This window comes from Tupaia chinensis, unplaced genomic scaffold (assembly GCF_000334495.1).
Source record: "Tupaia chinensis unplaced genomic scaffold, TupChi_1.0 Scaffold148234_1, whole genome shotgun sequence".
Taxonomy (NCBI): Eukaryota; Metazoa; Chordata; class Mammalia; order Scandentia; family Tupaiidae; genus Tupaia; species Tupaia belangeri.
In genome coordinates, this window is record NW_006208084.1 from 363,779 (window position 1) to 388,768 (window position 24,990).

The 24,990-nt window shown below is 41.2% G+C and overlaps 1 protein-coding gene across 20 annotated transcripts in view; it reads left to right on the forward strand.

The window, feature by feature from the left end:
- RBFOX2 (RNA binding fox-1 homolog 2) overlaps positions 1 to 24,990 on the forward strand; it is a 255,042-nt gene that overhangs the window by 60,114 nt on the left and 169,938 nt on the right. The window contains exon 1 of one of the 20 annotated variants that reach the window (XM_006170310.3): positions 15,747 to 15,933. The exons of the other annotated variants lie outside the window; for them this stretch is intronic. Coding sequence (XP_006170372.1) covers positions 15,919 to 15,933 — 15 coding nt within the window. The 5' untranslated portion in view covers positions 15,747 to 15,918. Of the gene's footprint in view, positions 1 to 15,746; positions 15,934 to 24,990 lie in introns of those variants that run through there. 20 annotated transcript variants of the gene reach the window in all.

Below are 24,990 nucleotides of genomic sequence, written 5' to 3' on the forward strand. Positions count from 1 at the left end.
ACCTTTCTCTTCAACTTTACTTTAGTTCATCACCCCAGGCCGTGGGTTTACATTATTGGGACTTTAAATTTGTTGTGGCTATGTTGAAGAACAAGAGAATGCATATCTCTTTACTGTTCAGTCTTGTGGAGTCTCCTTCAGTGTGCTGAGTGCGAGAGCCTGTCTCTAATTCTCTGCAAAGAACAGAAATATTTTTTATATAACTTTAAAATGGGAGAGAGAAACTTAAGAGAAAAAGTAAAATAGCTCTTGAGAGTAATACGATTTTGAGTAGACAAGACAGACCCTTCTTCCTGCATTCTCCCCTGGGGGAAAGAATCTGGCCAGGACTGAAGGGCATTGCCTCCACTAATTCAGTTAAGTGGCCCGTCCTGGATTAATAACTTGGGCAGACTTCCCAATGGATTTGGCAAGTATTGGGTTTCTCTCTCCCCATACCCTCCCTTCTCTCTGCTCTGCACATGTGTGCTAACATAATTAGAGGCTACATCTTGCAATAAGATAGTCTTTTTGAAAACAGGAGGGGGCTCCTCCTAAGAGGATGGAGAAGAATTTCCGAGGAGGGAATGTGACTGTGTAGTCCTGTCATGTTTCCGAGATGGCCGAGTTTGAGAAAAGTGATAGAATAGAAGTGGGCAGGCTGGTCCTCTCTGGAATGGGGTGGGGGATGGTGGCGGTGTCTATTTCAGGCACCTAGAGCACCTAGAGCACCAGCATTGGGTTCTCATTTTGTGCTGGAGAAATACTAAACCGTCCTTTTGCATTTGTTGGTTGAGATTCTGAAGAATCTGGCCATTAAAAAACAAGGGCTCTCTTTTTGATGAAGATCAGAAGTTACTGTCTTCCAAGTTTTGTGGTCAAGTGTTCAGAAATATTTCACAGATTTAGTTGAAAACCTGAGCAGATGCTCCTGCTGTTGTTTACCCGTGGGGATCCGGTGACATTCTTTTCCCTTTCCTCTCCTCCACCCCTTTGGGAACCGACCAATCACAAGGAGTGATGGATTTCAGTGCCTCTCTGGCCTCCTCCCGTAAGGAGCCTGCCTGCCGACCACAGCTCTCCATGTAGCCTGTGCTGAGGCAGAGGGTTTAACTCTTCAGTGTCTGAACCACAAGAAGTGGCCGACACTGCCCTTGCTTGTTTCTGTTTTATTTGCATTGACTCTTTCAGCCCATCCCCAAGGGCAATGTTTCTGATGAGGCAAGGTGCAGTGCCCTGAGCGAAGGAACTGGTTTTTAGCCCTGATTCTGCCAAAGCAAGCACTGTAACCTTGGGAAAGTTATTTTCCTATTTTGGACTTGACTTGTTTTCTGCAAAATGAGAGGGAAAGGAAAGGGAGAAAATGAACAGTTATGGGGTATCTGTGTACGCTACCGGTGTTTTATGTATCACTAGCCTGAGGTCTGGGAAAAAGCATTTAATGTGTATTGAGTGCATGTTCTGAAGCAGTTTGCTTTTTATTTGTTACCTTATTAAATCCTCACAGCTCTGCAGGGCAAATGCTGCTCACCCAATTTTACAGATGAGGAAAGCGAAGACTAGAGATGCTGTCCAACTTGCCCAAGGTCACTTAGCTAGGGAGGCCCATCTGGCTCTAATGCCCAGACTTTCTTCCATTCCATGAGGCTGGCTGAAAAATCTCCCGAAAGTCCTGCCAGCATTCTCACTCCAAGTATTCTGAAAGCTTTAACTCCTTAACTGCTTTACATTTCCATTTCCTCTTTAGCCCTTCTGCTGAGGCAGGTGAATATTTGAAAATTCTTCATCACCTGAAAGCAGCAAAAGAAGACCATACTGCAGTCAGTTTTTTCCTTCTTCTTTACAGAATTTCTCATTCTTCAGAGCCAGCTCAACCCAGGGCTTTGTCAACCTCTGCTTTCCTATGCAGGTGCAGATATTTTCTTTTCTCTTTGTTTTAGGTTTGTGATTATCATGTAAGCATCTCTGGTTTAAGGGAAGGATAGAATTTTGAGGAACTTAAGAAAAATGTCCTTTACCCCTAGCTTTTCTTTGACATAGCTATAACAATATTGATTTTATCCCTGTTTGGAATCACTTGCACACACACACACACACACACACACACACACACTTTGTTTTTTAAGAGCATTGTTATTCACTTATGAATTATTCTAGCCATCTAATGTAATAGAGACACCTTATCCTGTAGAGCTTTGTGTTTCTCTTCCTATGTATTTCTTTTTTAAATTTACAGAGAAAATAAGAATTCACATTGGTTGAGTTCTTATTGATACTCTCTTCCTACTAATTAAAAAACAGGAGGAGTCCTAAAGTATGAGATCTGCCAAGAAGTAATTTTCTGTCTTTTGTTGGACTAGGATAAATGATAGTAGGCAAGTCTACTTACAGTAGTATTTTATCAAGCCTGGCACTGGCCTCAGTGTTCTGTGTATACTGTTTCTGATTTTCATAATAACCTTGTACTTATAGATGATGAATGGAGGTTAAGAGAGGTTAAAGTACTGCTCAGGTTCACACCTAGTGAATGGTGATTTGGCAGTTTTATTCCAGGTGTGTTGTACTTCCAAACCTGAGCTCTTTCTTCAGTGCTGCCTTTGGAACGTGATTCTGAGTTCACTTGATCCTCCATGTTCCTGCCTCAGCTCTGACCACCCCAGAAAACCCCCCAGATGTCTCCTTTTGTAATGTGACAAACTTTACAATTGAAAAAACATTTTTTAGAGGAAGTATTTTTGAACTCTTAGAACCAGTTAACGTTCACTGACATTTAATTTGAATTCATTTTACTGAAAGTTTAATTGATCTCTTCTTGTTATGAGACCATGAAATCACTAGTTATCATCAGATACTGGAGAGTTACAGTGTTTCACTTTGAATTTGGATGGACAGGAAGAGGCGGGCTTAAAGGGTGACTGAGAAATAGGTGGGTGGACGAAGTGGGAGGGACTTTCTTCGAGTAAGGAAATGCTATCACTTGGTACATCCTATGCTCCCTGTGTCTTTGTGCCCTGAGAATGGTGATGAGAATCCCATGAAAGGTGGCGGGCATTATTTACTGCCCTTCTTTCTTCTCTTCAGGAATTACTGGTGTTTCAGCCCTACTTCTGTTACATTGGGCATTTCTGGTTGTGTGCTGTGAGAGAATTCATGTAAGAGGAGTAGACCTAATACTCTGTCTCTGCCATTCAGACCAGGTCAACAAATATTTCAGCAATGTTTACTGTATGCCTACTATGTTCCAGCCTTTTGGTAATACTGGTAGTACTGAAATGAATAAGACATAGTCATTGTTTTCTCTAGGCGCTCATAAAGGAGTGGAATTTGCAGGCTCATTTAGGGTAAGAGAATTACAAATGGAATTAACAAACGGCAGTATATGCTTAAGAGTATGTGTATATATATTATATGTGTGTGTATATATATCTATAAATATGTGTGTATATATCTATAAATCTATATACATATCCACATATAGCAAGTGAACCAGGGACAACAGCTGTTATGGGGGTTTAGATATGGAGGTTTTGCCAGGTCAGAAAAACTGGGCTCATCTGAGATTTCATCCAGGGTATGGAGTAGGGCAAGGCTAGGGTGATGTGTGTCCTGACCTGCTAGAGAAAGGAAGCAGTGAAAATGGCTCACTGGGTTAGCATAAGGGACTAGAATGTTGATGGAGTTATTACCAGAGGTTGGGGGAGGAAGAGTCCACTGATGAGCATTCTAAGTGGCAAATAGTAAGCGCCAGCAGCTAACATTTACAACTTAATCCTGAGCTCACAATTTGTAAGAATAATTCACAAAAGTCTCCAACGCTGTAACTGGAGAGTTACAGTGTTTCACTTTGAATTGGGAAACCTATTTATGTCTTGGTTCCCTCAGTTAGCTTTCCCTTGGTTAGAAAATATAGTATTACTATTAAAATACCTTTACATTTAAGAGACGGAAAACCTTAAAATAAATCAGACACAGGACTGACTGGTCCTATAGTGCAGCGGTGAAGTGTGATGTATAGGAAGCCGGGTCCCACACAGCTGGATGTGGTTCACATACCGCCACGGTGGCTGGGAAACACACCGTGTGCTTGTATGCCCAAGATTCCAGTGGACAGAGAAATGGAGGAATAAGGGTTGAGTCACGATCATGTTCCACTAGGGATTGCTTTCTCTTCCCCATACTTAACAGCACACACGTGCTCTGGCAATAAAAATAAACACATACTTAGAAAAAAATGAAAACATCAGACAGACACCAGTAGGCCCTGTTGCCATTCACTTTTGTCATTCATATGGCTTACTGTGTAGCAGTATTCCTGATGATTGCTGTATATTACAACATTCAAATCCCACCAGATGAAGAACTCTTCTTTTTCCCTTAAATTCCTGGATCTTAACCTAAAACTCTCCTGTAGGAGAAGACTTAAGAAAAGGAGCTCGCTCTTCTTTCTTCTGCCCCCCACGCCATGGTAGCTTAACTTAAGTACCTCTTGGAGATAAAGATAAATGTGGGAAACTTGAGGATGAAAGGAACATCAGAGACAGAGAAGTCAGTGGAGGTCATATCAGGCTTAAAGTGGAAACTATGTTACAACCTAAGCAAGGAGCAACTGATAGGTCTATAAATAGGGTTTTATCTCCTCATAGAAAATTTTTGGCGTGGTTGTAGCTTCCCATGTGGGGGACTATTATATTTACTAAAAATAAACTCTGTTTCAAAAATAATTAAAGCAAGTCCCACTGAACTCATTTATGTTCTTAAAAGTGTAGCCATAGCCTGAGAATAAGTTTATAGAGTTTTATATGAACTAATTTTTAGAAATATTTTTATGTTGGGACCAGCAGATGGTGTAATGGTTATGTTGCTGGATTCCCATGTTGTCGACCACAGTTCAAGTCCCGGACCTGGTGGCTTAAAACTCATGCAAAGTGAGTGTGTCCCCAAACTCCTAAGAGGATATTGGAGGAAAAAGGATTACGTTGTGGTCCTCCCCCGGGTGTGTGTGTGTGTGTGTGTGTGTGTGTGTGTGTGTGTGTGTATGTGTGTGATTTCTTGTGTTCTCTCTCTCTTTCTCTGTCTCTCTGACAAGCACATGTACCCTATAGTAAAAATATCTCTTAAAATATTTTTATGTTGAAACCATTGGTTAGATCTAGGATAGAATGGTCTGGTGCAATCTAGTATGGATTAGATATTAGTACGTAGTATTGATAACTTCTTTTTTTAAATTATTATTATTATTATTACGATAGGGCAACAGAGATGGAGAGAGACAGAAAGCGAGAAATCACTCTCCAGGGGGATGGCCACAGCACAATTCCTTCTCCTCCATTCTCCTTTTGGGATTTTGGGCATGCATGCACATGTGCTCAGCATGAGTTTGAAGCCCCCGGGTCTGGCACTTATATATATATATATTTTTTTTTTTTCAGTTTTCCCTGCTAGTTCTGAAGACTCTTTAACCTCCTTTTCATGCATCCATGTTCCTAAATTGGCTTGACAAGAAAATTATATCATCTGGGGGAGGTAGGGTCATTCGCATTCTCCAGGCATCAAATATTAAAGCTGCTTGGATATAGCTGTTCAGAGAAGGGTGTGTCAATCAGCTGTGGTATCCCGTCTATTGGCATTCCTTCTGGGAAGCAGAAACCTTTAAGCTGTCTGAGTCTGTTTCTCACACTCCTGTTATCCTGATTACAGCCCTTTAAATTGTGCAGCAAGTTCTTGGCATCTGTCTGCCTGTCAGCTAATCTCTGACACCTCTGGATAGCATATAGCATAATTTCTTCCTATGAGTATATGTGAAATTTATAAGAAGCATCTTATAGTTTTAGTATCCTGTGAAGGCTATGAAAATCTGAAATTGGGCATATAGTAAAATTGCTTGAAGAGTATTTCTCAGAGTTATTTGACCATGTGTTACTGTTCAGAATATGGTGAACAGCACCAGCATGGCTCTTGTATTATATGCATATAGATTCACAGAGTCACTGGGGTGGTCTCAAATGTGGGCTAATGGCTTTAAACTCTAACTTGGAGGAGTTAAATCATTTTTAAGTATACAAATAAAAGAAACTAAAGCCAATTTTTGTTTTAAGAGCAGAAATCAGTATAACATTGTTAAAATATTTATAGTATGATTATTGATCATCAACGTAGACTACATGCATTGCCTATGCCTTGTTATATAGGTTAAAAATTCTCTTCCTACATAGGAAAAACTCACTATTTTTATTCCTTCTTTTCTTTCTTTCTTTCTTTTTTTTGAGATAGATTTTGCTATAGGGCATGTGAACTCACTCGAGAGATGAAGAAAGTGAGAATCACCCCCACACACACCCCCTAATGGGGATGGCCATGCCACAATCCCTTCTCCTCCGTTCTCCTCCTGGAATCTTGGGCACACACATACACATGCCCAGCATGAGTTTTAAGGCATCAGGTCTGGGACATGAACCTTGGTCAGCCATGATAGAAGTCCAGCAATGTAACCACTACACCATCTGCTGGCCTCTATTTTTATTTCTTAAAGACAGCATCCTTGTTTTGTTTTGTTTTGTTTTGTTTTGTTTTGTTTTTCCTTTTCATTTATTTGCTATAGGATGCATGCACTCACCAGAGAGAGACAGAGAGGAAGAGAGAAAGTGAGAAAATACCCCTAGGGGGATAACCATGCTACAGTCTCTTCTCCTCCACTCTCCTCTTGGGATTTTGGGCATGCACATGTGTCATGTGTATTTTTCAAGCCGCTTGGTCTGGGACTTGAACCACACAGTCAGCCATATGGGATCCAGGTGCCTTAACCAACAAGCCACCTGGCTGGCCTGTCAGCATCCTACTTCACAAGGATAGGTTGTTGCATTCCAAGTAGAAACTATATGTGTATGTATGTGTGCACATGCATGCATTTAGTATTTTTCTTTTGAATGAATAAATTATTTTGAATGAATAAAAATGTTGCCAGCATCAATATAAAAATTGGTAGACTACATACAGATAGCTTGTGAAATGCTATATGTATGTGTATGTATGTATTACAAATGTTAGCTGAGAGAATTTTCCCTTAAGGACTGAGATGTTTAAGATTTAGTAATTTGGAGATGAATTATTTTAAAATGTGTTATGTACCTGTATTTCTTTCTTTTTTTTTTTCTTTTTTTCGTTTTTTGGAGAGTTTTTTTTGCTATAAGGCATGTCCGCTCGCCAGAAAGAGAGAGACAGAGAGACAGAAAGCGAGAAATCACCCCCGTGGGGGGGGTGACCACGCCGCAATCTCTTCTCCTCCATTCTCCTCTTGGGATCTTGGGCACACACACACACACACACACACACACACATACACACACACACACACCCGGTGTGAGTTTAAGCCACCGGGTCCAGGACTTGAACCGCGGTCAACTACATGGGAGTCCAGCAACATAACCATTACGCTAACTGCTGGTCCCCTTGTATTTATTTCTTAACAATAAAATAATAGGCACTTTTCTTAATGGTTTTAACACAGTCGTCAACATCGGTTATTATTCAGGAGTGCAAAAGACTTGCTATTTCAGGAGTTTTTACAGGTTCCACCTTATTTTTTTCTGTTGGATTTCCTTGCTCCTGCCGTGGCTTCCTCTAAATAATATTTCTCTCTTCTCTGCTGCTTACTACCTACTGCTTCCTGGTTCACTGTTTTAATTTGCTTTTAACATTTTCAGTAGCCAACTGACAAGATAACAAGGACACAAATACTTCTAAAACAATTATAAGTAGATTCAGAGATAAGGCCTGATGTAGCGTTCCTCCTGATGAAAGTACATGAATGTTTTGATATTCTGGATGCTTTTAGAGGGCCTTCTGCTTCCTGATTATTATTTTCTTTTTTCATAATAGAGTGCATGCATGCACATGGGAGACTGAGAGTAAGAGAGTACTGTCCCATGGAGTCCAATCACATTGAGATCCCTTTCCTCCCATCCTTCAGCTCTTGGATCTTGGGTGTTTGCACTTGTCCCCTGTGTATTTCAGGCTGACTAAGTGGAGGATTCGAACCATGGTTATCATATGGAATTGGGCTTTTCTTAAACAGTACCTTACCACTGTGCCACAGAGCTGCCCTACTTCTTAGTCATTACCATGTTCTAGAATAGTCCTGTCTAGTAGGACTTACTATGATGGTAGATTGTTTATATATGCTCTGTCTGCTGTGATAGCTGCTAGGCTCATGTGGCTCTTGAGCACTGGGCATGTGACTAGTGTGACTGAGGAACTGAAATTTTAGTTTTAATTCAGTTAAATTCCAATAACCACATATAACTAATGACTATGTGCTAGAAGACATATGTAGCAAGTTTGATTAGAGTGGAACTTGAATTGGGATGCTGTTACGTTTTATTGTGCTGAGAAGATAAACTTACAGGATTGGAAGGAAGGCAATTTGGAATGTTGATCAAATTAACAAACTAAATTATTAAATTGGAATTGCCTTTTCATATTAACATTATGATCATTTCAAACCATAACATTCTAAAATTGTTGATGCCAGCATGTATTTATGGTTTATAGCTACAACAAAGCTCTGAGTACTTTTGGTAACTAGGGTGGAATTAGTCGCACTCTAACTTTATTTATAGGACTTGGTTAGACAGTTGTCTGAGTGCCAGAAACTCCTTCAAATAACTTTGACCTTCCCTAACAAAAAGTCAAGGGATAAAATGTTCCACAGAAAAGATCTCCATTGTATCTGATATACACACATTATTTCTAGTAGAAAAATCTATAACAACAAATGCATAAATAATTAGAGATTTTTTATTTAACTGCCAAGAAGAAAATAAACAGGGTATATAATGATGCATATGGGATTGTTGGGCAAGACTTCCAACTAGACAGTCTGGAGAATTTTATTTGGGGAAATGATATTTAAATTGAGACCTGAAACATCAGGAGGAGCCAGTCTTGCAAAGAATGAAGGTAGGATGAGGAAGAATTTGAAGAGGGAATAAGGGGGGTTAAAAGGGTATGGAAGAAAGGAATGGACTTGTGTAAGTCAGAAAGTGACGCAAGATCACTGTATGTTGAGCAGTGATTGAGAGGAGATAATGGTATGAAATGAGGTTGGAGAAGTGGGCACCTGGCGGATTATGAAGGACCTTAAAGCCATCATAAATAGTATGAATAGAAAAAATCCTAAGTGTGCTATGAAACTATATAGAAGCAGGGCAGTGATAACTGATGGTTGCTTTCAAAAAATCCTTTGGCTGTTGAAGGGGAGCAAAGGTGGAAATGAAGGTAACAATTATTGGGATAGCCAAGAAAAAGATGACGGTAGCATGGGTTAAGGTGGTGACTGTGGAGATCAGGAGGAGTCAGATATACAGGACTTATTAAGGGTATGGAGGTTAAGGCTGCTGGATCTCACATGCCCCACTATACAGTGGCTGGAAAGGCATGCCAGGTGTGTATATGTACATTCCCAAAATCCCAAAAGGAGAATGGAGTATTGTGGTGTGGCCATCCCCAATGGGTGGTGATTTCTCACTTTTTCTCTCTCTGTCTGTCTCTCTCTGGCAAGTGTACATGCCCTACAGCAAAAACTGAAAAGTAGAGGTAGAGTGCAGGGTTTTATCTGGGGTAAAATTTCCAGTAGTTTTGTTAGTCTTGATATGATTTGATCAGTGGGTAAGTATGGTATGTTGAGAACAATCTTGGAGTCTTAGAATCTTTTGTTCAACTTTTGGCTCTTTTTTTTTTTTTTTGAGAGGTTTTTGCTGTAGGGCGTGTGCGTTCACCAGAGAGAGAGAGATGGAAAACGAGAAATCACTTCTCAGGGAGGATGGCTACACCGCAGTCCCTTCTCCTCCATTACTCCTCTTGGGATCTTGGGCATGCATGCACACGTGCCCAACATGAAAAGCCACCAGGTCCGGGACTCAAACCGTGGTCGACTACGTGGTAGTCCAGCGACATAGCCATTACGCCAACTGCTCATTCCAAACTTTTGGCCCTTTTATTCACTAGCTGTGAGACCATGAGAGCATGTTATTTAACCACTGCGAGCCTCAGATTCCTTTGATGGGTGAAAGATAATAGGGCCTACCTATCTCCAAAGATACCGGGAAGATGCCGTGAGATAACGCATGCTGAGTTGTGGCACATAGTAAACTCTGAGTGCATATTAGTAGCTGCCACTGGTGGTGGTACATGGAAAACAGGTAGGGGCGGAATACTTACTAGTTCATCTTCCAGAGTTGTTTAGATTCCCTAACTAGAAAGTGGCAACCATATTTACCATTTTCTCTCTCATGAATCCCTGCTGCTGTAGGAGGCCAGTGCTCTATCACAGACTCCAGTGTACATGACAGTCACCTGGGACTTTTGTTAAAATGCTGATTTTGATTTTGTAAGTCTAGGCTGGGGCCTGAGACTTAATATCTAAGAAGCTTCCCATTGATACTAAGGCTACTCATACTGATCCATTGGTCCCTTTTCCAGTAGCAGAATTCTCTTTGAGAATTGTCCTGTGGGAATCCCTGCTTTTTTTTTTTTGCCTTTTTTTTTTTTTGGAGAGATTTTCACTGTAGGGCGCGTGCGCTCGCCAGACAGACAGAGAGAGACATAGAGACAGAAAGCGAGAAATCACCCCCCAGGGGGGATGGTCACGCCGCAATCCCTTCTCCTCCATTCTCCTCTCGGGATCTTGGGCATGCACGCACACGCGCCCGGAGTGAGTTTTAAGCCACCGGGTCCGGGACACGAACCGCGGTCGACTATGTGGGAGTCCAGCGACATAGCCATTACGCTAACTGCTGGTTCCCGGAATCCCTGCTATTTTAAGCAGAGAGGAAATGAGGTAAAAAGAACTTCATTCTTTCTGCTTTTTAGTTTTTGCTGTAGGGCATGTACACTTGCCAGAGAGAGAGACAGACAGAGAGAAAAAGTGAGAAATCACCACCCATGGGGGATGGCCACACTGCAATCCTCCATTCTCCTCTTGGGATTTTGGAAATGTACATATACATACCTGGCATGCCTTTCCAGCCACTGTATAGTGGGGCATGTGAGATCCAGCAGCCTTAACCTCCACACCACTTGCTAGTCCCTTAAATAAAATATAGGCAGACATCTTACCCCATTTCTGTAGCTAAGGTTGTTGTGGTGAGTCTGTATTGTCTTTACCACTCCCAAAAGGGAAAGGAGAATAAATGATGTGCAGAGATTTGCCTTGAATTTCTTCTGAAAATTTTTCAGTGCCTGATTTTTCAGGTGTATTTTCGAGAAATTGTCCAGACTCCACAAATGTGCACACTTCCCTCCACCAGCTTTTTACAAGAACAGAGAAACATGAATAAGTGGTTTCTTGAATTATTAGACTTTGAGGCAGAGTATCTAAAATGTGTCTCCAAATCCTTTCTGCCTACTGGACTCTTCACATTACAAAACCCAGTACTTTCAGAAACAGGAATTCAGGATGCATTCTAAGGTTAGAATTATTGGCAGCACCCAGATTGCTATCCCAGATTATCTGATTTTTCTTTCTCAGAAAAGGGCATGCCAGAGGCTTCCTCTGTGGGCTCTTCCAAGAATAGTTTCTTCTCCAAGGCTCAAAGTAATGTGGTCTCCCCTCTGAACTACCATCAAGGCTGATAAGCTTCAGACTACAGTCACAGAGTCTGATAAAATGTTCTCCTTAATGGAATGAAGTGTATATGCATCTTAACCCCCATGTATAAGACTGTGATCCTTCATAGTGTGCAATTAGTATACTTTTTTGCCTTTTTATGTGGATCCTACATAGCTGTCATAGGCTTCCTTATTTAACTTTGACGATGGAAAGAATTTTTTTTTTAATCTTACCTCTTTGTTTTTTCCTCTTTTCTCTTTTTTCTTTTAAGGTAAGGAAATATGGACATGCAGAGCATGAATAAAAAAACTTAACCTAGCTTGCCTGTGGGGTTTTTTTTTTGTTTCTATTTGTGTTTTAGAGAGTTTTTTAATTATTATTATTATTATTTGTTTTGTTTTTCTTCTAGTGCATGTATACTCACTGGAGAGACAGAGACAGAAAGCGAGAAATCAGCCCCAAGGAGGGATGGCCACGCCACAATCCCTTCTCCTCTATTATCCTCTTAGGATCTTGGGCACGCACGCACACGTGCCTGGTGTGAGTTTTAAGCCACTGCGGTTGACTACATAGGAGTCCAGTGACTTAACAATTACTCCATCTGCTGGTCCCTGTTTTTTATTGGTTTACATGAAAGAAACACACAGAAGAGTTTGATTTTTGACCAGACAATTCACCTAATTAAAAAAAAATTATGATCAGAAAAGGAACAGATACACTTAGAACAGGAAAATTTACAATCCATTCCTGGTTCCTAAGATGTTTGTTTGTCTGTTTGTTTTGCAATAGCATATATACGCTCACCAGTGAGTGACAGGGAAAGTGAAAAAGCACTCCATTTGCAAAGGATGATGGCCTCTCCACAGTCCTTTCTTCTCCATTCTCCTTTGGGAATTTTGGGTACTCATGCACATGCCCCAAACATGTTTTCCAAGCCACTGGGTCCAGGACTCGCAGTTGACCATGTAGGATCCAGCTGCCTCAACTACCATGCCATAGGCTGGCTCAAAAAGAAGTTTTTTTCTTTCTTTCTTTTTTTAATAAATTTTAAAAAAGAATTGTTTGTTTATCCTTTTAAAATTAATTTTTAAAATTATTATTCATACATTAAATCACTATATATCATTTAGATTGTGAAGAGACTTTACCCAGCATGATATATTTGTTATTATTATTATTTTAAAATTTGACCAGAAAGAGAAAGGGAAAGTGAGAAAGCAAGTCACCAGGTCCTGGACTCAAACCATGGTTGGCAATGTGGGAGTCCAGCACCTTAAGTACTGTGCTACCTGTTGGCCCTCACAAAGAGGTTTTTAAAAAAAGAGTTATTTAATTTTATTTAACTTTATTTATTCATTCATTTTAATTTTTTAAAGAGGTTTTTGCTATAGGGCATGTGCGCTCACCAGACAGACAGAGACAGAGAGACAGAAAGCGAGAAATCACCCCCAGGGGAGATGGCCACACCGCAATCCCTTCTCCTCCATTCTCCTCTCGGGATCTTGGGCACACACGCACACGCGCCCGGCGTGAGTTTAAACCACCTGGTCCGGGAGGCGAACCACGGTTGACTACATGGCAGTCCAGTGACATAGCCATTACACTAACTGCTGGTCCCTCATTCATTTTAATTTGACCAGAGAGGAATAGAGCAAGAATGAGAGAGAGAGAGAGAGATCAAGTAAGAAAGCAAACTGCCAGGTTCGGGACTTGAAACTGCAGTTGGCCATGTGTAAGTTCAGCGCCCTTGATGATCACACTACCTGCTTGCCCTCAAAGAAGTTTTTAATGGTTCTATCCATGAGAGTTTTAGAGGTAGTTTTTAGACAGGTAGTTTTGTGACATGTTTAAGCATTTCTTAAATATTCAGCATTTTGAGGATTTTTTTACTCTATTTTTCTCCTACTTTGCTGCAGATGTTTTTATTTTTATCCCATCCCTACCTAACTTGATTAAAAGACAACCCTATATAATGATTATGAACATACAAAATTTTTCAATTGTATTTGTTTCATATTATTCCGTTAGTAGTGATGGAATGTTGAGAGTAATTATAAAGATTATAACCTGCTAGTGTGATTCTAGCATGGTTACTTTAAACGGAGATAGATATGAACGAGTGGTGACTTCAGATTTGGGGCAGGGGTTATGAGACTGAAAAGGAAAGTTGCATATACAACTTACTATGGACATATAAAAGAGTCTCAGTAACAATTTATAGGAAGTTAATATTTGCCTTTTTTTTTTCCTTTAAAAAGAAAGGCTCTCTGTTTTAGGCTTAGAAACCCTTACTCTTTTATGCTAGAAATGAGGTAATCTCACCTTCAGAGCAAGCAAGCAGAGGTCTGTGTAAAGAGAAAAGGTTTGGGAGGGGCTTAAAGCAATACCTGCTCCACCTCTTCAAGTTTAAATGAGCCTGGAATTCAAGGTGGGAGGAGAGAAGGTATTATAAACTCTCCTGCCAAAGGCACATACTTAGTGTGGAAGAAGACAAAAGTGATTTTACTTCTACCCCAAGGGAAAAAGAGACTGTTTCAGCAGGTAGCCTAGACCAGAGCTGCAGTGGAAAGTGTTAGGAGGGAGAGTGTCCCTAGTAGGCCCGGGGCCTGCCTTGACAGAGAGGCGAGCAGACCTTACTTGGACATTTTAGAAGCAGGAGGGAGCTGTTTCAACATGTCTGAGGAAGATCCAGAACCCTGAGGTGGATGGAAGGTGGCAGGCCTTTTGTTTTTTTGTTTTTGGTTTTGTTTGGCTTTCTTTTAATGAATTAAAGGAGTAGAGGATTCCTCCAAACACATAACTCTGAGAATGCTGTGTACCTACTGTGTGCGAGGTACTATGCAGAAGACTATGTAGCCAAAAAAATAGATGCACTGAGACCTGATTGTAGGTTTCCACCCTAAAAGATGTGGTCAAAGCAGTAACATCAGTGTAGGGATCCCCCCATCACAGTAACTGGCCGAAGCGAATGCCCTGGATGAGGGCAGTTACTGCCCTACCTGCAGCTGGGGTGAGCTTCGGGTTTGAACGTGGAGAAATGGGCCAGGGAAGCAAGGAGCACATGAGCATCGGCATACAGAGGAGAATTCAGTTATTTTCTGAATAAAAACCACTAGGTCAGGTGCTTGATAATCCTTGTTCACCAGGGGACATAATGGATGAAAACTTTGCCTGGCATATAGAAGGTACTTAACAAATGTTTGGACTGAACTAAAATTAGAAAACATCACCAGAAACAGGCCAGATAGTTTACTTAGTTCTGTCGTTTGATCTAATGATAACAACTCCAGAAGGAGCATTATACCCATTTTTTTTTTTGGTTGGAGAAGCAAGCCTAGACAGGTTTAACACTTTCCCTAGGCCCTAATGATAGTAACTGGAAATCCGGAATTCACAGGCAGGCCTTGTACCCTGCACTGTCCACATGCCTACTGATGTGTCTGACACGTGGTGGGGGCTCAAGATCCACTTGACTCTCAAACTCCCTTCAGAAGGAAAGCTGTGTTGTTCTAAACCAGGGTGATCATAATAAAAACCTGGAAATCCTATTCGAGTTGATCTGTTTGAAAATTTTACAGGCTTAAGAATTACCAGTGGTGAAACGATATAAAGAACAGTGGGTCAGCTGATGTTGCAGGAGGGGAATGTGGGCTCTGAGCAGGTTCCCAGCGCATGCTTGGCTTCTGCAAGGGGCTCCAGAAGAAACGGGGCAGAGGGGAAGCTTGGCTCACACGCCTTGATCTTAGAAGGCAGAGATTTGTGATTGCTTCATTTATGTTTAAAGAACTCATCTTAAACTAATTTATACCTAGCACTGGAAACTAGTGCTGTTGGTTTATTACTAACCCCACCCATCCTTGTCTTTTGCAACAATCTTTGTGAGTGGTGATTGTGTTTCTAGAGAATGACAGAGAGATTCCCTGAAGGCAAATACAGAGAGAGTGAGCTCTACACTCTGCTTCTGACACTCGGGGCTGGGAACTCCCAGAGAGAGGGAGGGAGGGAGAGAGAAAGAGAGAGAGAGACAGAGAAAGAGAGCGAGAGAGAAGCTGAGAAGCAGAGAGGGAGAGAGAGGGAGGGAGGCAGGGAGGCAGGGAGAGGGAGAGGGAGGAGAGAGAACAACAGAGCAGTCGGCTGGAGAGGAGGGAGGAGGGGAGGAGACGGGTCGTTTTTTTCTTTTTTAAGGATTTTTTAAAAATTCTAGTGATTTTGGGGGGTTTCTCCCCACCCCAAACTCTTGCCCCCCATTCTGGCACCTCCTTTCTTCGGTTCACTGAAGTGCCTTTTCACAGTCCAGGATCCACTGACCGCTGAGTTGAGCAGCCCGGTCTGACATGATGTACCTCTGGGTGAGTACAGAGTGCTGCGGGTGAGGGTTTGCACTTGCACATATAAGGAGTGGAAAGCTGCGAGGTCTGCTCTTGCACAAACGGCCGGCACCCAGCACAGACTGCCACATCCCCTCTACTCTCAGGTGTTAGGTTTTAAAACCCAGCAGTGATTGTGACTTCGTGGTTTTTCTTGTCTGCTTTTTGTTTTAATGTTGTTTATCTCGTTATACTCGGGCACAAGGGCTGAGCTCCCAGCGCAGTGCCATCCCCTGGGCTCCCAGGTCTGGGAGGCAAATGGGGCAGGTAAAATGAGCTGGTCGCTTCAGGAACCGCAGTCTTCCTGGCAGGTCAGGAAGGACTTGGGTTTCGTTTTAGGGGCACTGACCTCAATAATTAAGCCACGTCTCTTCCTACAGAGAGCCAATAGGTAGCATGATTCTTAATTACGTGTAAGCTTTTGTAAAGTTTTATCTAATAATTTTTATTGTCCTTAACAGTAGTCTTGTGAAGTAGGTTACTGTTGTTATTAAAATTGTATGAGGGAAGTAATTAAGTCACAAAGAATGGCTTGCCCACAGTTAGAACTAAGTCTGTAGCAACTAGAATAGTAATTAATATATAGAGCATTTTCTATTTGCCAGGAACTTAATACCTTACATTATTTTAATGTGCTCTTAACTGTGGCATTGTAACTTAAGATGAAGGGAAACATTCTAGCACTGGAAAGGTTTCTAAGTTATGGAATATGATCATTTAAACGAATGACAGGGAAAATAATACACCTCTCCCCCCTTTTTAGTTACGAAAACAAGAACATCTATAGTCATCTATGCAAAGATGGCGGTATCTCTCCTGAGCAGACAGCTGTTGTGTGTTGCTAAGGGAGCCTACTAGATGTGATGCCCTTGGCTACCAGCCAGGCTTTGAAAGTTTCACTTTGCCCTTTGCCCTTCAGCCCAGATGTCTGGGATTGCAGGAACCTACTTGGCTCAGGCAAGCTAAATTTATAAATATCAGAAGGTGAAATGTTAACTAGGACTGTGCACATGTAGCTTGGTCAAGGAAGGTGTGTATGCGTGAGTGTATGTGTGTGTTGGGAGGGGCCTTTTTTGCTTTTCCTTTGTATTTGAATATGATCTTGAAATATAATTATAATGAAATTTTATCCTTTTTGTTAATTTATTTTTGTAGTGTTTATAAGAATTCAAAGAACTTTTCTACTGTGCTAATGTGTCTTAGGTAGTTTTCACCCTTTGGGAGCTAATTGTCTGCTGTAGAGACTCTTTGCAGCCTTGAGGTGGGATTGATTCATATTGTTGGCCAGAAGGATGGGCTATTCTTATCTTTTGACTTGTTTGGAAGAGGAGTTATGAAAGAATGCAAGTTGAATTAATCTCATTTCCACTTATTTATGTTTGATGAAGCCAGACAGTGACAGTCTCCTTAGTTTTTTTCTTTGTTCTTATTTAGTTATTTTTATATTTATCTCAGTCTCTTTCCCCCATTAGCCCTAGAACAGAGCTTCCCAGCCATAATGCCACATGTTGGGTTGAAATACAAACATACCAAGATAGCTCTTCCCCACAGCCCCTGAGGCAGCCAGTTGGGGCTTGGGTTCCTGTAGTCACTCTTATGTGCATCCTACTTCATTGGCCATTTTGTGCTGTAAAAAAAGTGTCATTTTCTTTTTGTGTCATGATATCTGGAAGGATGGGTAGCACTGTCCAGAGGTCAGAAAACAAGTCAGCTCATCTCTTTATTATCCGCAACGCTCAGCCCAATGCCGCACACATCTGAATTCGATGAGGATGTCTAGGAGGAGCCATAGCTGCATAACACCCAGATAAAAAGAAGGAAATCGAAGAATCAGGCATTAAGTAAGAGGCACCTAGGAACTGCTATGGAGACCTCTTATGGGGCTAGACTAGGAAGTCAGAGGGTTAGCCAGTACCAAGCCTTAGAACTTTGGGCAATCATTTAACCATTCTGAGCCTCAGTTTCACTTCTGTAAGTTAACAGAGCCTCTTTTGATTCTGAAATTCTGTGAACTTTATGTAGCAGCGAGTGTGCCCCAAAGACACCAGTTTTATAGGATGTTTAAAGTCTGGAGCAGTGAAACATACATCACATATGTCACGTCTGTCATCTGATTTGTTTGGTGCTCCTGGTGAGAACTCAGAGCACAGTTTATGAGTGTTGTAGAACTGAACTGCATTTGCTTGTCAATACCTCCGAGTGTTGTGGGCCTCCTTAGAACCTGTAGAACCGAAAATTGCAGCTCATTCCAGCCTTTTGGTCTGTGTAGCTAGATGCAGCCCGTTTATTTGCTCCTGCGTGTCTAGATCACTGAAATAGAATGCTGTCTTGTGACATGCCTCTGCCAGACCTTCTCCCCAGTTACTGTATAGTCAGCCTCTTCTTTAGTGAATTAGTTGCATTGGTGGGTAGCCTCGCATAATGCAACGAATAAGGGTTTTAGATTTCTGTAGGTCTAAACCTCACCTTTGTCATTTCCAGTAAGTTACTTAACCTCTCTGAACCTGTTCATGTGGCACATGCGGAAATTAATGGCAGTAATGCCTCCCAGATTTGAACAGTCTGTGAAACATGCTTAACACAGTGTGTGACACACCATAGGTGCTCCCTCCGTAAGTCACGAGTGCAGGCAGTCTTCCTCTTTGTGTTGGTATAGACAGACTACTCACCACCCCAGAGTGTTTCTCTGTCATGTCAAGGATGTTTTCGAATTCATGGAGGAAGAATTTGATAAATATAAGCTAGTATTATGTGAAACATTTCCCTCCTAAATTTGTATTTTAAGTATTTATGACTGGGGAGCCCTCATTAGGGTTGCCTCCTGGTGGAGAACATCCCCACTGTTCATTCTAGGCATTTTCTTTTTTTTTTCTGAAGAAGTGCAGTACTATTAAGCATTTATTATGTCATTTTTTTCTCCTTCTGTCCTCTTCATTGTCCAAAATTGGGGGAGAGAGAGAGAGACAGACAGACATGATTCCTGTTCCTAGGGAACTTACTTTTTTGATGATTATACAATTTAGATCCAGCAAACAAAATTATAGACCACTTATTTAAATTCCCAGGAGGCAGGATGTTTTCTCCCTGTCTCAGCTGATCTTGGGTAGGCTGGCTCCAGGCTCTCTTACTCATATTCTATGTGGATGAACTTCCGTGTTTCATTTTGAACCGTTCTGTCATACATCAATTCTGCCTTTTTAACTCACTTCAGCCCACATTTAATGAATGCCTATAACGGACAGAACCAGCTGTTGCAAATACAAAGATGATTAAAGACATCTTGTGCCCTTAATGAATTTATAACACAGTGGTAGAGTGTTTGTGTATACTCAGATGATAATGATTTTTGTAAGACACTATTCAATTAAGAAAATGCTTTTATGTGTTATCTCATTTCATACTCAAAACATTGCCAAGGGCTAAGCATCATTATCTCTATTGTACAAGTGAGGCAGTAGACCAAGAGGGTATGTGACAATTAGTAAATGGCATCTTTCTAAAACTATCGTTCTTGTTTCTTTTCATACCATCCTCTTTTGGGAGAAGCTGATTTTTTGCTTTGTTTTGAATTGTCTGTTGAGTGATAACATGTCTCTTAGGCATATACCTCATAAAACTCTCAGCACACCTGCAGTTAACTCCTATCTTCATTTAACAGATGAGAAAACAAATTTCAGTAGCTTGCTAAAAGCCATGCAGTTTAGCATAGGCAGACTTAGGATTTAAACTCTGGTCTGTCTAGTCCTAAAGCTTACTGTACCATATCAGCCTTTTCTCTTACTCTCTTTGCTAGTTTCTCACTGCTGCTGTTTGGTACGATACCAGGCGAGATGAGAGAAATGAAAGCAAGGAAACCTGAATTCTGTTTCCATCACTATGAGTTACTTGAGACAAATGACTTAACTATATATATCTTGATTTTTCAGGCAGTGAAAAGTATCCGGTAGTTCTTGGGAACATTCAGGGAATAATCTTAGAAAAACGTATAACACTTTTAGTGGTGACTAACTGATGGCTTTGTCACAAAACTTAGAAATCACGGGCTGAGTCAAATGACAGTTTTTGATCTCAGTTGTGTCCTTTGCCAGTGTACGACCTTTCTGAGCATTAGTTTCCTGATCTTTAAAATGAAACTAACAAATTATTGAGATAACCTGTGTGAGAGTTTCTTGTAAGCTATTTTGTGCAGAGGTACTACAATGCAGTAATAGTAACAGCCGTGACGCTTGTTATTCAGGTTTCAGTCAGGTTAATCCTTGAGTGCCTACTTTCTGTTACCCACATCCCATTGAGATCGATGTCATGGGCATGTCATGGGCAGGCACGATGACGGTTTTAGATGAGAATGGCCTAGGGAAGAAATGCAGGAGAAGAGGTGTTAATCTCTGGTAGAGGAGGATGAACCCTCAAAGGAAATAGGGAAGGAACAGGATTCTGGAATTCTTACTTTAGAGGAAAACTGGGGCCTGAGGAAATCCAGGAGTATGACACAAAGAGAACTGAAAAATGCCATGGATTTCGTGCTGTGGGTGTCACTGGTTGATGTTAGCAAGGATTATGTTGGTGGAATAATGAGAGTAGAAGCTTGAGTGCAGTAAATTGAAGAGTTCATGGGGGGCAAGGAAACAGAGATAGAAATAGTGTCTTGACAATGCTTAGAAAAGTTTGACTGAAGGAATGTAGAGGGTAGCAAGAAGAGATAAGGGGAGAAACTCTATTTGTTGTATTTTAATAATAGCGACATGATCATGTTTAACAGTTCATGGAGTGGGGCCAGTAGGTGGTGTGGTGATTAAGGCACTGGATTCCCATATGACCAACCACAACTCAAGTCTCGAACCTGGTGGCTTGAAAATCACTCCAAGTGTGTGTGTATGTGCCAGAATCCCAAGAGGAGCATGGAAGAGAAGGGATTGTGGTGTGGCCCTTTCTCCTAGGGGGTGATTTCTCACTTTCTGTCTCTCTGGCAAGCACATGCACACTATGGAAAAAACAGGGGAAAAAAAGGCATGAAGTACATTCGTTTGTGTATGAGAAGTGGAGTGTATGAGAAGAGAAGGGGTAATTGCTCTTACGCTTTTTTTTTTTTTTGGATAGGTTTTCGCTATAGGGTGCGTGCACTTGCCAGACAGACAGAAAGAGACAGAGAGACAGAAAATGAGAAATCACCCCCTAGGGGGGATGGCCATGCCGCAGTTTCTTCTTCTCCATTCTCCTCTTGGGATCTTGGGCACGCACGCACACGCACCCGACATGAGTTTTAAGCCACCGGGTCCGGGACGCAAACCGTGGTCGACTACGTGGGAGTTCAGTGACATAGCCATTACGCTAACTGCTGGTTCCTAGGCTTTGACAAGGTGAGATTGAATTTATGCATCTGTTTAACAGGAGGCAAACCAGGTAGAGGACAGGAGAGCCGGCAGTATCTAAGAGTTCAAAGAAATCTTTGCACAGGAGGAGATAGACAACAGAGTGAATGATGCATAGAAAGGTTATTGACTGTCCCAAAAGAAATAGACTGGTGAAACAATATATATAATTTGTGGGGAACCATAAGTAATTCTAGGTGAGGCCGGCAAGTGGCATGATGGTTAAGGGTGCTGGACTCCCACGTGGTAGAATGTAGTTTGAGTCCCGGACCTGGCAGCTTGCTTTCTCAGTTTCTCACTTTCCTTCTCTCTCTCACTCTGGTCAAATTTAAATGAATAAATAAATAAAGTTAAATAAAAAAAAGAAGAAAGCAGAACATTAAAAAAAATTAGTAATTCCATGTGGCATGTGTACACGGGATAAGTAGAATAATGGTAGGTGAGAATGACAAATTATAAAAGTGTTTTCTTTTGGCCAGAACCACTGTCTTCCAGTAGTTAACCAAAATGACGAACACAAAGGGAAAGCGGAGAGGCACCCAATATATGTTCTCGAGGCCTTTTAGAAAACATGGAGTTTTTCCTTTGGCGACATATATGCGAATCTACAAGAAAGGTGATATTGTAGACATTAAGGGAATGGGTACTGTTCAAAAAGGAATGCCCCACAAATGTTACCATGGCAAGTCATTTTTTTCTCCTTCTGTCCTCTTCATTGTCCAAAATTGGGGGAGAGAGAGAGAGACAGACAGACATGATTCCTGTTCCTAGGGAACTTACTTTTTTGATGATTATACAATTTAGATCCAGCAAACAAAATTATAGACCACTTATTTAAATTCCCAGGAGGCAGGATGTTTTCTCCCTGTCTCAGCTGATCTTGGGTAGGCTGGCTCCAGGCTCTCTTACTCATATTCTATGTGGATGAACTTCCGTGTTTCATTTTGAACCGTTCTGTCATACATCAATTCTGCCTTTTTAACTCACTTCAGCCCACATTTAATGAATGCCTATAACGGACAGAACCAGCTGTTGCAAATACAAAGATGATTAAAGACATCTTGTGCCCTTAATGAATTTATAACACAGTGGTAGAGTGTTTGTGTATACTCAGATGATAATGATTTTTGTAAGACACTATTCAATTAAGAAAATGCTTTTATGTGTTATCTCATTTCATACTCAAAACATTGCCAAGGGCTAAGCATCATTATCTCTATTGTACAAGTGAGGCAGTAGACCAAGAGGGTATGTGACAATTAGTAAATGGCATCTTTCTAAAACTATCGTTCTTGTTTCTTTTCATACCATCCTCTTTTGGGAGAAGCTGATTTTTTGCTTTGTTTTGAATTGTCTGTTGAGTGATAACATGTCTCTTAGGCATATACCTCATAAAACTCTCAGCACACCTGCAGTTAACTCCTATCTTCATTTAACAGATGAGAAAACAAATTTCAGTAGCTTGCTAAAAGCCATGCAGTTTAGCATAGGCAGACTTAGGATTTAAACTCTGGTCTGTCTAGTCCTAAAGCTTACTGTACCATATCAGCCTTTTCTCTTACTCTCTTTGCTAGTTTCTCACTGCTGCTGTTTGGTACGATACCAGGCGAGATGAGAGAAATGAAAGCAAGGAAACCTGAATTCTGTTTCCATCACTATGAGTTACTTGAGACAAATGACTTAACTATATATATCTTGATTTTTCAGGCAGTGAAAAGTATCCGGTAGTTCTTGGGAACATTCAGGGAATAATCTTAGAAAAACGTATAACACTTTTAGTGGTGACTAACTGATGGCTTTGTCACAAAACTTAGAAATCACGGGCTGAGTCAAATGACAGTTTTTGATCTCAGTTGTGTCCTTTGCCAGTGTACGACCTTTCTGAGCATTAGTTTCCTGATCTTTAAAATGAAACTAACAAATTATTGAGATAACCTGTGTGAGAGTTTCTTGTAAGCTATTTTGTGCAGAGGTACTACAATGCAGTAATAGTAACAGCCGTGACGCTTGTTATTCAGGTTTCAGTCAGGTTAATCCTTGAGTGCCTACTTTCTGTTACCCACATCCCATTGAGATCGATGTCATGGGCATGTCATGGGCAGGCACGATGACGGTTTTAGATGAGAATGGCCTAGGGAAGAAATGCAGGAGAAGAGGTGTTAATCTCTGGTAGAGGAGGATGAACCCTCAAAGGAAATAGGGAAGGAACAGGATTCTGGAATTCTTACTTTAGAGGAAAACTGGGGCCTGAGGAAATCCAGGAGTATGACACAAAGAGAACTGAAAAATGCCATGGATTTCGTGCTGTGGGTGTCACTGGTTGATGTTAGCAAGGATTATGTTGGTGGAATAATGAGAGTAGAAGCTTGAGTGCAGTAAATTGAAGAGTTCATGGGGGGCAAGGAAACAGAGATAGAAATAGTGTCTTGACAATGCTTAGAAAAGTTTGACTGAAGGAATGTAGAGGGTAGCAAGAAGAGATAAGGGGAGAAACTCTATTTGTTGTATTTTAATAATAGCGACATGATCATGTTTAACAGTTCATGGAGTGGGGCCAGTAGGTGGTGTGGTGATTAAGGCACTGGATTCCCATATGACCAACCACAACTCAAGTCTCGAACCTGGTGGCTTGAAAATCACTCCAAGTGTGTGTGTATGTGCCAGAATCCCAAGAGGAGCATGGAAGAGAAGGGATTGTGGTGTGGCCCTTTCTCCTAGGGGGTGATTTCTCACTTTCTGTCTCTCTGGCAAGCACATGCACACTATGGAAAAAACAGGGGAAAAAAAGGCATGAAGTACATTCGTTTGTGTATGAGAAGTGGAGTGTATGAGAAGAGAAGGGGTAATTGCTCTTACGCTTTTTTTTTTTTTTGGATAGGTTTTCGCTATAGGGTGCGTGCACTTGCCAGACAGACAGAAAGAGACAGAGAGACAGAAAATGAGAAATCACCCCCTAGGGGGGATGGCCATGCCGCAGTTTCTTCTTCTCCATTCTCCTCTTGGGATCTTGGGCACGCACGCACACGCACCCGACATGAGTTTTAAGCCACCGGGTCCGGGACGCAAACCGTGGTCGACTACGTGGGAGTTCAGTGACATAGCCATTACGCTAACTGCTGGTTCCTAGGCTTTGACAAGGTGAGATTGAATTTATGCATCTGTTTAACAGGAGGCAAACCAGGTAGAGGACAGGAGAGCCGGCAGTATCTAAGAGTTCAAAGAAATCTTTGCACAGGAGGAGATAGACAACAGAGTGAATGATGCATAGAAAGGTTATTGACTGTCCCAAAAGAAATAGACTGGTGAAACAATATATATAATTTGTGGGGAACCATAAGTAATTCTAGGTGAGGCCGGCAAGTGGCATGATGGTTAAGGGTGCTGGACTCCCACGTGGTAGAATGTAGTTTGAGTCCCGGACCTGGCAGCTTGCTTTCTCAGTTTCTCACTTTCCTTCTCTCTCTCACTCTGGTCAAATTTAAATGAATAAATAAATAAAGTTAAATAAAAAAAAGAAGAAAGCAGAACATTAAAAAAAATTAGTAATTCCATGTGGCATGTGTACACGGGATAAGTAGAATAATGGTAGGTGAGAATGACAAATTATAAAAGTGTTTTCTTTTGGCCAGAACCACTGTCTTCCAGTAGTTAACCAAAATGACGAACACAA